At 39.1% G+C, this 14454-nt stretch overlaps 1 protein-coding gene across 5 annotated transcripts in view; it reads right to left on the reverse strand.

The window, feature by feature from the left end:
• Positions 1–14454, reverse strand: part of RGL1 (ral guanine nucleotide dissociation stimulator like 1) — a 292061-nt gene that overhangs the window by 121820 nt on the left and 155787 nt on the right. For 2 of the 5 annotated variants that reach the window (XM_004028033.5, XM_055367315.2), the window contains one exon: positions 248–358. The exons of 2 other annotated variants lie outside the window; for them this stretch is intronic. In XM_004028033.5, the coding sequence (XP_004028082.1) occupies positions 248–358 (111 nt within the window). Of the gene's footprint in view, positions 1–247; positions 359–1382; positions 1748–14454 lie in introns of those variants that run through there. One more of the 5 variants, XM_004028031.5, reaches the window with a different exon arrangement.

The following is a 14454-nucleotide window of genomic DNA, read 5'->3' on the forward strand; positions in this document are numbered from 1 at the left end:
TTTGCCAAAGACCTCAAGATGTTTCTAAGAGGTTCTTAATTATTGACAAACCTAGGGAAGATGCTTTTGAAAACATTAAATACAAAAAGAGACCTGTTCAGCTAGTGCAAACACTTGGTCATTAGCATTTTCCTTTTTAAAGCGAAAAGAGGAAAAAAAAAAGCCTGCCTCTGTTAAATAATAATGATATTCACAGAACGACAGACACTGAAATTCCAAAGTTCACCATCTCGCCAGCTTTACTCACCCCTAGCCATCTTGCTCCTTTATTGGCAGCCTGTTGAATCTGGACTCTTTTGAGGGTGACATGGTAAACAGCTCCTTCCTCTACCTCTTCACCCCAGTCCTGAATCGAGCTCTGCCAGGGACGGGATAAAGAGAAAGAAAAAGAGTATTTTTTTCCTCTCTGCTAACCACAATCTATCCCAGCTGCCTTGCTGCTTACAACAGCACTCAGGGCACAAGATGGGCTGTTGAAAATAAATATTACAATCCGAGCAATACAAGACACATTTTGATAGAGGGAATGCTGAGATTTTCTTGGCTTGCAGCCCCTTCCTGTGGTATCAGGATCCCCTGACTTTTCCATTTAGTTATTTCTCCTAGACTTGCTCACATATCTTAAATAGTTTGTTTTGAAGTCTTCTTTTTCTTTACAAAGAAACTAGTTTAGTCCTGATTAACTTGTCCCCCTTAAGTGAAAGGAAAAATAATTCTTTGTAAAAAAAAAAAAAAAAAGAAAGAAAAGAAAAAAAAAGAAAAAAAGAAAAGAATAAGTCTGTACTTTTTAGAGTGGCTCGGTCATTGAAGAAACCAGATTTTAAACTCAGACACAAACAAGTGATTAAAACGCCAAGAGTCCTCACTCCTTTGGAAGTGAAGTGGTTTGCTTGTCTTTTCTCCTCATTGTTTTGGAGCCCACAAAGTTAGCGGGGGTGGAAAGTTTTTATTTCCGTAAAATAATCTGGCAAGTGCAGAAAAAGCAACACATCATCAGGCAGCTTCTACTAAAATCTGTGCAGCGACCCCCTGGATTTCCATGTCCCCAGCTAAACCTGAGGTTTGTGTTAAAGAGCCGCTGGGACGCAGAAGCGCTCCGCGGTTCACCCACACTAACAGTTCTTTTTCCTTCAAAGTTCTGCCCTCCTGACATGCATCTGCCCCAGACACACCACAGGCAATTGCTGAGAAAGTAGGTACGGTTGAAAGGGAGAAGACACGCAGAGAGAGAGGAATACAAAGCGGAGTGAGAGAGCTTTAGCTCACAAGTATGGAATCGGATTGCTCCGTTCACTCCGAGGGAGTCCAAAACACGCCCAATGAAAGCGGGAGAAGATTCCCCACCAGAGAAGCCTCGGGAAAAGGCAGAGAGCTCTCGTTACCATTTTAGCTTGCCAAAGCAATTTCATTCTCAGTTTTCTCTCCGGTGCGCGAACGCTGCATGATGCGCCCTGCTCGGAGGCCAACGCAATGTCTCCTGGGCTCAGCCCCGCGGCGCCTCGCCCCGGTCCCGGTCCCGGTCCCGAGCGACCGCAGCGCACAGACACGCGCCGCGCTGCCCCCGCCGCCGCCGGTGCGCGCGACTCGGGCCACAAAGGGAGCGCGGCGAGCGAGCGAGCAAGCGAGGAGCAGACTCCTCCCCACGCCACTCCGTGATGTAAGGCTTTCCTGTTTGTGCTTGTGAGCACACTCTCCCTTTCTTCAGTCCCATGGATAAAGTCAGCATGGAAGCGTTTCTCCAGTTCTGAAGGTGATTGGGAAACAACACTTTCAAGTTTATCAGGTTTTCCTGACGGTCACCAGGTGCCAAAATAGAACTGAGTGTGGGATGGAGGATTTGTGTGTGTCTTCTTCCTTCGCTAAAACAATGGAAGGAGAAAGTCCGAAAAACTTCCATTATCTGCCTATTATCTATTTTGATTTTAGAATAATTAAGTCAGAATGACCCCAGTGAGAGCCGCAATACTAGACGCCAGGAAGTTTTTCATTAGGACAGAGGATAAGGTCAGAGGACACCCGGGTATTCCAAAACCATGCCCAGGGGCTATACCCTCTCCTGCATCAGCACACTGCCAACAGGAAATCGCGCTGGGCTTTTCACCACCCCAATTACCCAGTAACTGGCCATTGGGGGTGGGAAAGGGAACAAAGCAGGGTAAGGTTTTGCTGGGACTGACAGTGTCCTGAAGGTTCTGTGAGTCTTTGTGAGTAGCCACCATGGGTTGAGTTGCCTGTACTGTAGGGACACAGTAGGATCATAGCCACAGGGAAAAGTTCTTCATCAGATGACTACCAGCAGGAGTTTTATCATAATGGAAAGATCTGCTATAGGGATAAAAGATTATTACATTTTTTTAGATCCAGTTTTAACAAGTCAACAGCAAGAGATACCAGATAATGCAGTCAAACTTGACACCTGCCAGAATTCCATGCAAATTGCAAATACCTTTAGGGCTCATGTATTTCATACGATTCACCCTAAATGAATTTAATCACCTTCAAATAAAAAAAAATAGGTCTCCCACTAATTGCCATGCTATGACATAAGCCTGGGTTTTGGTTAATGGTAAATATATCATGAGCTGACAATTTAGCAAATCAAGTGTACTGATGTTCCCAGGAGAGCAAAATAAATGACAGCAAGGGCACATTAAGGAAAAACAAAAGGATCTGTGGACACTTGAGAACATCTACAAGTCATTCAGCCAGGTTATCCCCATACAACCAGAACCTAAGGGCACAGTGACTGTATAGAGAGGAGATGCCCTTTTAGCAAGCTGAAGTGGTTGTTCTATAATTTAAAAAACAAACGAACGAAAAACACATAGACTAAATCCTTCTATGATGATCAGGGCAGAATGTTGCTGGGAACCAGAGGAAAATCATGTGAAGGCCCTACCTCCCTGCTTGTTAAGCCATCCTCAGGAACCCAGGCCCACCTCTAGAGGACCTATTAGGTGATCTTAGACACCACGAAATGCAACTGAGGACAGTTAAACAACCTGTAAGATTAACTTCACCACTACTTTAACCTGATTTTTGGCTACACATTTGGCAGTAACTGAAATATTTCCATTTAAGGGATATTAAGCAGTTTCTTCAACCTCACTCTCCCAGGAAACCTTCCCGGACAGGGCGGCTTAAATTCACAAGGCCCCACTCAGGTTTCAGATCTACTCACCTTTCTCTGTACTCCAATTCCCTGGCTGGCCACCTAGTGTGTAAAGGGAAAAGAACTAGCTTCAAGCCAAGTGGATACAGCTTCACATCCAGCCTTGCAGTGAGTGAACCTGAATGCTACTACCCTGAGCCTTAATTTCCTCATCTGCAAAATGGGACAACCATCTACCTGAAAGAGTTTGAAAGAGATCAAATGAAATAATGCATGCAAATCATCAAGCACATGGTAAGTGATCCAAAAAAATTCCACTGCCTCCTTATTGTACTTCCTCCCAAACCATATTTATCCAGACTCACTGAAAAGCGTGTTATGTATGCAACACTAGGAAATCTGAAATGATGTCTTCTCATGGAATTACTTTAAAATTTCAGAGAGGTTTTCCAAGAATAACTATTTGTATTTACACCTCACAATGTATGTAATTTTGTACAAATGCTGTTCTGCAAAAAAAGAGGCAGACTTTATGCTAGATAGAACAATTGTGTGTTGCAGTTTACAAATTTTTTAATATTCATTTAAAAATATTTCATCAGTAGGCAGTTCAGTCCATATTACCTTATTACGTGTACTCACTGGGTTAAAGTACTCCTGGTCAATATGTGGGAAGACAAACCGGTAAGCCATTTATAACTCAGTTGGTGTTTATTTACCACATTAGCCTTCCCGTGACCTAACAGAGTCCTGAGAGGATAGGTTAAGTTTTGTTAAAAGATCAGGAATGTTTTGTAGTTTTTAGAGAGCAAGACTTGCATCTCTTTGGTTCAGTTTATTCCAAGGTACTTTATTCTGATACTATTGTAAATGGGATTGCTTTGTAAATTTCACTTTTAGATTGTTTGTTGTTAGTATATAGAAACACATTAATTCTTTATTTTGCAATTGACTGAATTTGTTTATTAGTTTATAAGGGTTTTTTCTGCTTTTTTTTTTTTTTTTTTTTTTTTTTTTTTTTTTTTTTTGCTGATACACCTAAATAGAAAGACATCCCGTGTTTATGGGTTGAAAGACTTAATATGTTAAAATGTCCATATTACCCAAAACTTCTGCATATTCAGTGCAATCCCTTCCAAAATCCCAAGTGTATTTTTGACAGAAATAGCAAAAATAACCTTAAAATTCAAATGGAGCTACAAAGGATCCTGAATAATCAAAGCAATCTTGAAAAAGAAGAGTAAAGCTGGAGATCTCATGCTTCCTGATTTGAAAACATATTACAAAGCCACAGTAATCAAAACTTTATGGTACCGGCATAAAGATAGACACACAGATCAATGGAACAGAACAGAAAGCCCAGAAATAAACCCAAGCATATGTGGTCAACTGATCTTCAATAAGGATGCCAAGAATATACAACAAGGAAAAGATAATCTCTCCAACAAATGGTGCTGGGAAAACATTTGTACAAAAACTAGATCACATGTAAAAGAATGAAATTGGACATTTATTTTACACCATACACAAAAATCAATTCAAAATGGATTGCAGACTTAAACATAAGACCTGAAACTATAAAACTCCTTAAAGAAAATTGCTATAGTTTGGTTTGTTTGACCCCTCATAATCTTATGTTGAAATTTAATCCCCAGTGTTGGAGGTAGGGCCTAATGGGAGGTGTCTGGATCATGGAGGCAAATCCCCCATTAATAGCTTGGTACCATCCTCAAGGTATTGTGTGAGTTCTCACTTTATTAGTTCCAGTGAGAGCTGATTGTTACAAGGAGTATGACCCCCATCTCTCTCCTGCCTCCTCTCTCACCATGTGATCTCTGCATGCGCTGCCTCACCTTCCCCTTCTGCCATGAACTAAAGCGGCTTGAGGCCCTCAACAGATGCGGATGTTGGCGTCATGCTTCTTGTGTACAGCTTGCAGAACCATGAGCCAAATAAACTTCTTTTCTTTATAAAGTACCTGCTCTCAGGTATTCCTTTATAGCAACACAAAGGACTTAGATAAAAATATAGGGGGAAAGCTTCATTATATTGGGCTTGGCAATGATTTCTTGGATATCACACCAAAAGCACAGGCAAGAAAATTAAAATTAGAGAAGTGAAAGTATATCAAACTAAAAAGCTTCTGTGCAGCAAATGAAACAGCCAATAGAGTGAATAAATGACCTATGGAATGGGAGAAAATATTTGCAAATCATGTATCTAATAAGGGGTTAATACCCACAATATTTTAAGAGCTTCTACAACTGAATAGAAAAAAAACCCAATTTAAAAATGGGCAAAACACCCGAATAGATATTTTTCCAAAGAAGACATACAAACGACCAACACATATATGAGAAAGTGCTCAACATCACTAATCATCAGGAAAATGCAAACCAAAACCATAATGAGATGTAACCTCAAACCTGTTAAGGTGGCCATTATTAAACACACACACACACACACACACACACACACACACAAAATAACAAGTGTTGGTGAGAATGGGGAGAAATTGGAACCCTTGTGCACTGTTAGTAGGAATGTAAAATGGTGCAGCCACTATGGAAAACAGTATGGAGGTTCCTCAAAAAATTAAAGAGAACTACCATATAGTCTAGCAATCTCAATTCTGGGTATTTACCCAAAATAAATTAAGATCTGAAAGCGATACTTGCACTTCCATGTTCATTGCCGCATTATTCACAATAGCCAAGAGGTGGAAGCGACCTAAATGTCCATCAACAGATGAATGGATAAAGAAAATGTGGTATTATTAAGTATTAAAAAGAAAGAAAATCCTGTCATATGCAACAACATGGATGAACCTTGAGGACGTTACTCTAAGTGAACTAAGCCACTTACAGAAGGACAAATACTACATGATCCCACTTATACGAGGTATCTAAAATAGCCAAACTCTTAGAAGCAGGAAGTAGAATGGTGATTGCCTGGGGCTGGAGAGGGGCAGATGAGGAATTCCTGTTCAGTGTGTACAGAGTTTCAGTTATGCAAGAAGAATAAGTTCTAGAGATCTGTACATTGTGCTTATAGTTAACAATAATGTACTGTATACACGAAAATCTGCAAAATAGGGGAAGATCTATATTTAAGCATTAGTATGTTCTAGGAATAGTTTTGTGTTGCCATATTTGGTGTGCACTGACAGTAACAACAGAAAAGTTCTAGCATATAAGAGAAAAGAGGTATGGAAGAGCAACAAACAGGAGAAAAAAAAAATTTCTTGCTTTACAGTTTTACCAGAGCCAATAAATAAAGAGCAAATGCAAGCAGCTGGTGTGCTGATTCTTTAATAGAGTCTGTCTAGAAATGGAAGTATACAATATATATACCCCATTCATTCATTTATTTATGTATTCATTGGTCTCTATGACACCACATTTTTCTACATTTTATTCTACCTCTCTGGCTGCAAGAAGAAGTAAAAACTACAAAAATTATTACAGAATGTACTTATGTAGGATGATATGGAGTGATATTTATGTGTCTGGGTAAATGATGGGACATTTGGCATATGAGTTTAAATTCCAGCTCTGGATGACTTGCCAACCAAGAGTCTGACCCTCACTTCTCACAGCCTTATTTTCCTCATTTGTCTCTTGTCATGCTTATCATGAGGAATAAATGAGATATACTATGTAAAGTATCTGATAGAGTACGTGGAACATAGGAGGCATTGAATAAAAATGTATCTCCTCTCTCTACTCTCACACCATTTCCCTTTAATGTAATTTTGTATTTGTTTACTGCTTTTGGTTTGTAACCTGAGTATTCTTTATACTTTTACCTGGGTAAGATATTATATTGCATAACAGAAAAGTAAGGACAGTGAAAGTATAATGGACACTGTACTTCGAAATAAGTATGTAATAAAAACTTGTCTTACAAACCATATATCTGATAAGCGGTTAATATCCAAAATATGTAAGGAACGCATACAACTCAACAGCAAACGAACCAACCTGATTTTAAAAATGAGACAGGGGACTTGAACAGGCAATTTTCCAAAGAAGACTGACAAATGGCCAACAGGTGTATGAAAAGATGCTTAATATCACTAATCATCAGGAAAATGCAACAAAACCAGAATGAGATATCACCTCATACCTGTGGGGATGGCCATTATCAAAAAACAAATAAGTGTTGGTGAGGATGCAGACAAAAAGGAACCCTGATATGCTATTGTTGGGAAAATAAATTGGTACAGCCACTATGGAAAACAGTATGGTGATTCCTACAAAATTAAAAATAGAACTACCATATGATCCAGCAATCCTAGTTCTGGGTATTTATCCAAAAGAATTTAAATCAGTATCTCAAAGAGATACCTGCACTCCCATATTAATTGCAGCATTATTCACAATAGTCAAAATATTGCAGATACAATTATTATTCAACCTTAAAAAAGGAGGCCAGGCATGGTGGCTCACGCCTGTAATCCCAGCACTTTGGGAGGCCGAGGCAGGCAGATCACGAGGTTGGGAGATCGAGACCATCCTGGCTAACACGGTGAAATCCTGCCTCTACTAAAAATACAAAAAATTAGCCAGGCATGGTGGCGGGCGCCTGTAATTCCAGCTACTTGGGAGGCTGAGGCAGGAGAATGGCAAACCCGGGAGGCGGAGCTTGCAGTGAGCTGAGATGGTGCCACTGCACTCCAGCCAGGGCGACAGAGCAAGACTCCGTCAAAAAAAAACAAAAAAAAAAAAACAAAAAGGAAATCCTGCCATCTGTGGCTACATAAATGGACCTGAAATACATACTAAGTGAAATAAACCAAACACAGAAAGACAAATACTGTATGGTCTCACATGTGGAATCTAAAATAGTCGAACTCATAGAAGCAGAGTAGCATGGTGATTGGCAGGGTGAGGGGGTGGGAGAAATGTGGTGGTGATGGTCAAAGGGTGCCAAGTTTCAATTATACAAGATGAATACCTTCTAGGGATCTACTACAGGTCTATAACACAGTGCCTAATAGCTACCAATACTCTATTATATACTTAAAATTTTCTGAGAGGGTAGATCTTATGTTAAGTGATCTTCACATACACACACAAAATAATAAGAATATACTAATAATAATAATAAAGGAGGAAGGAGGAAGCTTTGGGAGGTGATGATATATCTGTGGCTTTGATGGTGGTGATGGTTTCATGGGAATATACTTATCCCCAAACTCATCAAGTTGTATACATTAGATATGTACAGCATTCTGCATCTCAGTCAAACCTCAATAAAGTTGTTTTTTAAAAAAACTTGCCTTGAAGATGGCAATATCAACATAAAATGGTAAGAAACGAGAAGGCCTTGGCTTTGTCATCCTCAAACTGAATGCTGCACTATAATGTCCTATGCCCAGTCAAAAGTTTAGAAGAAAGCAGTCCTGAGAAGGCAATAATAATAATAATAACCATGCGAAGAAAAATAAATAAGTGAGAGGGCAGGATTTCCATTCCACACCTTAGTATTACTGAGCACAAATTGCCTCTACTTACCTATAACCACTACCTAAGCAGACTAAGGTGAAACTTCTCCCACTCACTGGTAGTGGACTTTTGAACAAAACTAATAATTGCCCTTTTGCAATAATTTACTCATAAACTATAATAAAGATTATAGATCCATAAAACCTTTTGGAGGACATAAGCAAATAAATCTGGTATTTCTTGATTCCTTCCTCCAACAATATGAAAGCTATTTATTTCTTCCAATATCCCTATGAAATGCTTCTCCCTATTCTTTAGGTTTGCAGCCTGTGTTGCTTACCAATCAAATTTCCATCTTCAGCTTTCCACTATCAGTTGGGCATTCTGCTATGGTTGTTCCTAGCTATGATAACTGTGGTTTCACCTGCTTTTTGCTTGAACTTTCAACCTTCCTTTGCAAAGGGTAAAGAGCCAGTCATGTTTGGTTAAAGATGACCAGTCCTCTGAAAACTCCTTAACCAGTAAGCCGTTGCTTCCATTTTCTGAGGGACCAAGCTGATTTTATTAGTTATCACAGAAATACTATAAGGTATGAGTGAAAAATTCTCAATGCTCTGTTATTACGTTTTTATATTTAGGCGAGCAAATTACAAGCCCACTTTAGGCAGATGTATTACAACTAAAGAAGAGGCTGCCCTAGGGTATAGAAAATGAAGACAGAAGAAACAAGCAAATAGCACTTAGCAGATGGTAGGCCAAAGGCAGAGAGCTCCTCGGGCCATGATGGCAAACATTTTTCAACTAATAGTTTACCAATTGTTGGCAATATTTTTTTTTTTTTTTGAGATGGAGTCTTGCTCTCTTACCCAGGCTGGAGTGCCATGGCACCATCCCAGCTCACGGCAACCGCCGGCTCCTGGGTTCAAGCGATTCTCCTGCCGCAGCCTCCCAAGTAGCTGGGATCACATGTGCCCACCACCACGCCCGGCTAATTTTATATTTTTTATAGAGACGGGGTTTCGCCATGTTGGCCAGGCTGGTCTCAAACTCCTGACCTCCAGTGATCCACCCACCTTGGCCTCCCAAAGTGCTAGGATTACATGTGTGAGCCACCGCGCCTGGCCAATTGTTGGCAATTATTCTTAATCAGTGATGATGCTCTCCTAAGGAGGAAGTTGGATACTGAAATACTATTTGTAACTTGGGCTAATGAGCATTATTACCTCATCTAATTATATATTTCTGTAAAAGAAAAAAGGACAGCCAGCCAGAAATTTGTTCACATGGTTGAAAAGATCAAAACATACAACCATCAACTCAGAAATAATGCCAGGTTGTGTGACATGTAATAAAACATCTGCAGAATGGGAGCTGGGTGAGCTGATGCCATGGAGGCTTTGACCAAGATTGAGGAAGGAGTTATTGGGCAATTAGCCAAATCATATCTCTTTGTGGGACTGAAGGAATCTCCTTTTTCATAATAGTGGTATTGAAATGGTACTGAAAACCAAGATAAACTAGAACTTCTATAACAAAGTAGCTAAGAGTGAAGGCTCTGCAGTTAGAGACAACTAGATTTGAGTCCTAGTCCCACCACTTCTCTCTGACGCAAGGTCTTTAACACCTCTAAGCCTATTTCTTCTTTTTTTAATTATATTTTAAGTTCTAGGGTACATGTGCACAACGTATTTCTAAGAAAATAGGGATACAGGCCGGGCACAGAGGCTCACGCCTGTAATCCCAGCACTTTGGGAGGCTGAGGCAGGTGGATCACAAGGTCAAAAGATCCAGACCATCCTGGCCAACATGGTGAAAACCTGTCTCTACTAAAAATACAAAAATTAGCTGGGTGTGGTGGCATGTGCCTGTATCCCAGCTACTCGGGAAGCAGGGGCAGGAGAATTGCTTGAACCCAGGAGGCAGAGGTTGCAGTGAGCCGAGATCACGCCACTGCACTCCTGCCTGGTGACAGAGCGAGACTCCATCTCAAAAAAAAAAAAAAAAAAGGAATACAAACACCTTCCTCATTGGCTTATAGTAGGAATTAATTAAGATAATTGACATCATGCCTTTAGCACAGTGCTCAGCAGCATACATAATGTTTTCTATTATCTAGACACTAGATACTAAACTCTAGATACTAGATAATGTTGTCTATCATCATCATTGTTATTATCTGTTACTACTACATGTTAGGTCAATGAATTGCAAATGCTTAGGAGACTATGTTAAAAATTAGACCCATATTTTGAGTAGCTCAAGATTTTTTAGCTTGAAGCCAAACGTCATAATATAGAGATTACAGCAAGAACTATAAGCCCCACAAACTGTTGAGTCAATGAGCAACATTTACTGAGTCGCTACACAACATAGAAAAACACCATGCTTGATTTTCCTGCCCACTTTAATTTATCCTCCACACAGTGACCACAGTGATCTTTTCAAAACCCCATACTATCCTTTCCTGTTCTTAAATCCCTCCAGTGGCTCCTCATTGCTCAGTAAAAAAACCTAAAGCCTTTTCATATGCCACAGGGCCTTGCCCAGGTTAGCCCCTGCCTGCCTCTTCAGCTTCCTTCCACTAATCTGCCTATGCTCTCTGGGCTCCAGCCACCCCAGTCTTCTTTCGATGTCTTGAACATATCTGGCTCCCTCCCTTCACACAGCCTTTGCTCATGTGGTTCTCCATCTTTGGGACATCCTTCCCTGTTCTCCTCTCCCACCTCAGTTAAATACCCCTATTATGTGCTCTCACAGTACCATATTCCTCTCTTTGTAGCTCTATCACAGTTGTAATTTTACACTTAATTGTATGATTATTTGATAAATGTCTGTTTCTCCCGTTTCTCCCATTAGACTGTTAACTCTATCAAAGCATGGGTAATGTCAGTTTTTTCTCATCACTGTATTTCTAGCACCTCACACTGTGCCTAGCACATAGCAGATGCTCAATAAATAATTTGATATAGATAGATACCATGCTATAAACTCAGTAAGTGTGGCTGGACATGGTGGCTCATGCCTGTAATCCCAGCACTTAGGGAGGCTGAGGCAGGAGGATCACTTGAGCCCAGGAATTCAACACCAGCCTGGGCAATGCAGCAAGACCCTGTCTCAAAAAAACAAAATCAGCAAGTACTTAGTAATTATAGTTGAATGATATAAATAAATCTTAGATTTTGTCTCTACCTTAAAGTTGTTTGTACTCTAAAAGCAGAGAAAAGGCATAAAGAAAATGACTACATGATGTTACAAAGCCACACATCAGCAAGTACAGATAAAGAGAGCAGGGCAGACTAACAATGTAGCCCTGAGACACTGAGAAAATGAGTCAGGTGGTGCTCGCTCTTAAAGGACCAGGTAATTTCAGCTTTTATTAAGGCTGTGTTAACCACCACCTTTGAAGAAATAGAGAAATATGTTTGGGGAGGAAGAAAGAGGAGTCTTCCAAATGGCATGTTGAAAGGAGATGGAAAGAGATGATATTTGTTTGGAGAAGTGGACCATATAGTTCAGGTAAATGAGGTGGGAATAAAGTAGCCAGTTGGCAGATTTTTAAAAAAATTTTCTTAAAAGATAAATGAACAGTGTGAACAAGAGGACTTTTTTATTGATACATGTTTGTGAGGTACCTGTGATAGTTTGATAAATGCATACAATGTGCAGTGAGCAAATCAGGGTAATTAGGATATCCATCATTTCAAACATTTAACATTTATTTGTGTTGGGAACATTTCAAATAATCTTTTAGCTATTTTGAAATATATAATAAATTACTGTTAACTATAGTCACCCTACTGTGTTATCAAACACTAAAACTTAATCCTTCCAACTGTACCTTTGCACCTATTAAGCAACCTCTTCTTCATCCCCCTCTCCACCTTTTCCAGCCTCTCTGGTAAACATCATTCTATTCTTTTCCATGAGATTAACTTTCTTTTTAGCTCCCACATGAGTGAGAACATGCAATATTTGTCTTTCTGTGCCTAGCTCATTTCACTTAACATACTGACCTCTAGTTCCATCCACATTGCTGCAAATAACAGAATTTCATTTTTTATGGCTGAATAGTATTCGTGTGTGTGTGTGTGTGTGTGTGTGTGTGTGTGTGTGTCCACATTTTCTTTACCCATTCATCCACTGATGTACACTTAGGTTGATTCTATATCGTGGCTATTATGAATAGTGCTGAAATATACATGGAGGTCCAGGTAGCCCTTCGATATACTAATTTCCTCTGATATACTGATTTCCTTTCCTTTGGATAAATACCCAGTAGTGACATTGCTGGATCGCATGGTAATTCTTTCTTTAGTTGTTTTTTTTACAAACTCCATGCTGTTTTCCATAATGGTTATACTAATTTACACTTCCATTACACTGTATTAGAGTTTCTTTTCCTCTGCATCCTCACCAGCATTTATTATTTTTTGTCTTTTTGATAATAGTCATTCTTTTTTGTCTTTCCCTGATGATTAGTGATGTTGAGCATTTTTTCATATACCTGTTGGTGAATTGTATGTCTTTTTTTGAGAAATGTCTGTTCAGAGCCTTTGCCCACTTTTCAATGGGATTGTTTTGTTTTGTTTTTTCCTGTTGAGTTCTTTGAGTTCCTTATATATTCTGGATATTAGTCCCTTGTCAGTTGAATAGTTTGCAAATACTTTCTCATATTCTACAGGTTGTCTCTTCACTCTGTGGATTGTTTTCTTTGCTGTACAGAGGTTTTTAGTTTAATATAGTCCCACTTATCTATTTTTGTTTCTGTTGCCTGTGCTTTTGAAGTCTTAGCCATAAAATCTTTGCCCAGACTAATGTCCTAAAGCATTTCTAGTAGTTTTATAGTCTTAGGAATTATGTTTAAGTCTTTAATCCATTTGAAGTTGATTTTTATACACGGTGAGAGATGGGGTCTGGTTTCATTCTTCTGCATATGAACATCCAGTTTTCACAGCACATTACTGAAGAGCATATCCTTTCCCCATTGTATGTTCTTTGTGCTTTTGTCAAAAGCCAGTTGGCTGTAGGGACAAGGATTTATTTCTGATTTCTCTATTCTGTTCCATTGGTGTATATGTCTGTTTTTAAACCAATACCATACTGTTTTGGTTACTATAGCTTTGTAGTATATTTCAAAGTCAGGTAGTGTGAAGCCTCCAGCTTTCTTCTTTTTGCTTTGGCTATTCTGGCTCTTTTGTTGTTACATACAAATTTTAGGACTGTTTTTTCTATTTCTTGGAAGAAAAATTGGTATTTTGGTAGGGATTACATTGAATCTATAAATTGCTTTGGGTAGTATTATTATTTTAACAATATTAATTCTTCCAATACATGAGCATGGAATGTCTTTCCTTTGTTTGTTTTTCTTCAATTTCTGTCATCAGTGTTTTGTAATTTTCATTGCAGAGATCTTTCACCTCCTTCAGTAAATTTATTCCTAGGTATTTTTTGTAGCTATCATAAATGGGGTTGCTTTCTTTATTTCTTTTTCAGTTAGTTTATTATTAGCATATAGAGATACAACTGATTTTTGTATGTTGATTTTGTATCCTGAAACTTTACTGAATTCTCTTATCAGTTCTAAGAATTCTTTTTTGGTTTATGTATATATAAGATCATGTTGTCTGCAAAGAGGGAGAATCTGACTTCCTCTTTTCCAGTTTGGTTCCTTTTATTTCTTTCTTTTGCCTGATTGTTCTGGCTGGGACTTCCACTACTATGTTGAATAAAAGTGGTGAAAATGAGTATCCTCATCTGTGAACAAGACGATTCTCATACTTATCCATAGGTTAGCTTAGAGTAGAAAAAGGACATAAAAGAGGATATTACAGTAATGTACACACCAAATAATTATCACCTAGGCTGAGTGAGGCAATATCAGGGTTTTGAAAT

Source organism: Gorilla gorilla, chromosome 1 (assembly GCF_029281585.2).
Source record: "Gorilla gorilla gorilla isolate KB3781 chromosome 1, NHGRI_mGorGor1-v2.1_pri, whole genome shotgun sequence".
Classification (NCBI taxonomy): Eukaryota; Metazoa; Chordata; class Mammalia; order Primates; family Hominidae; genus Gorilla; species Gorilla gorilla.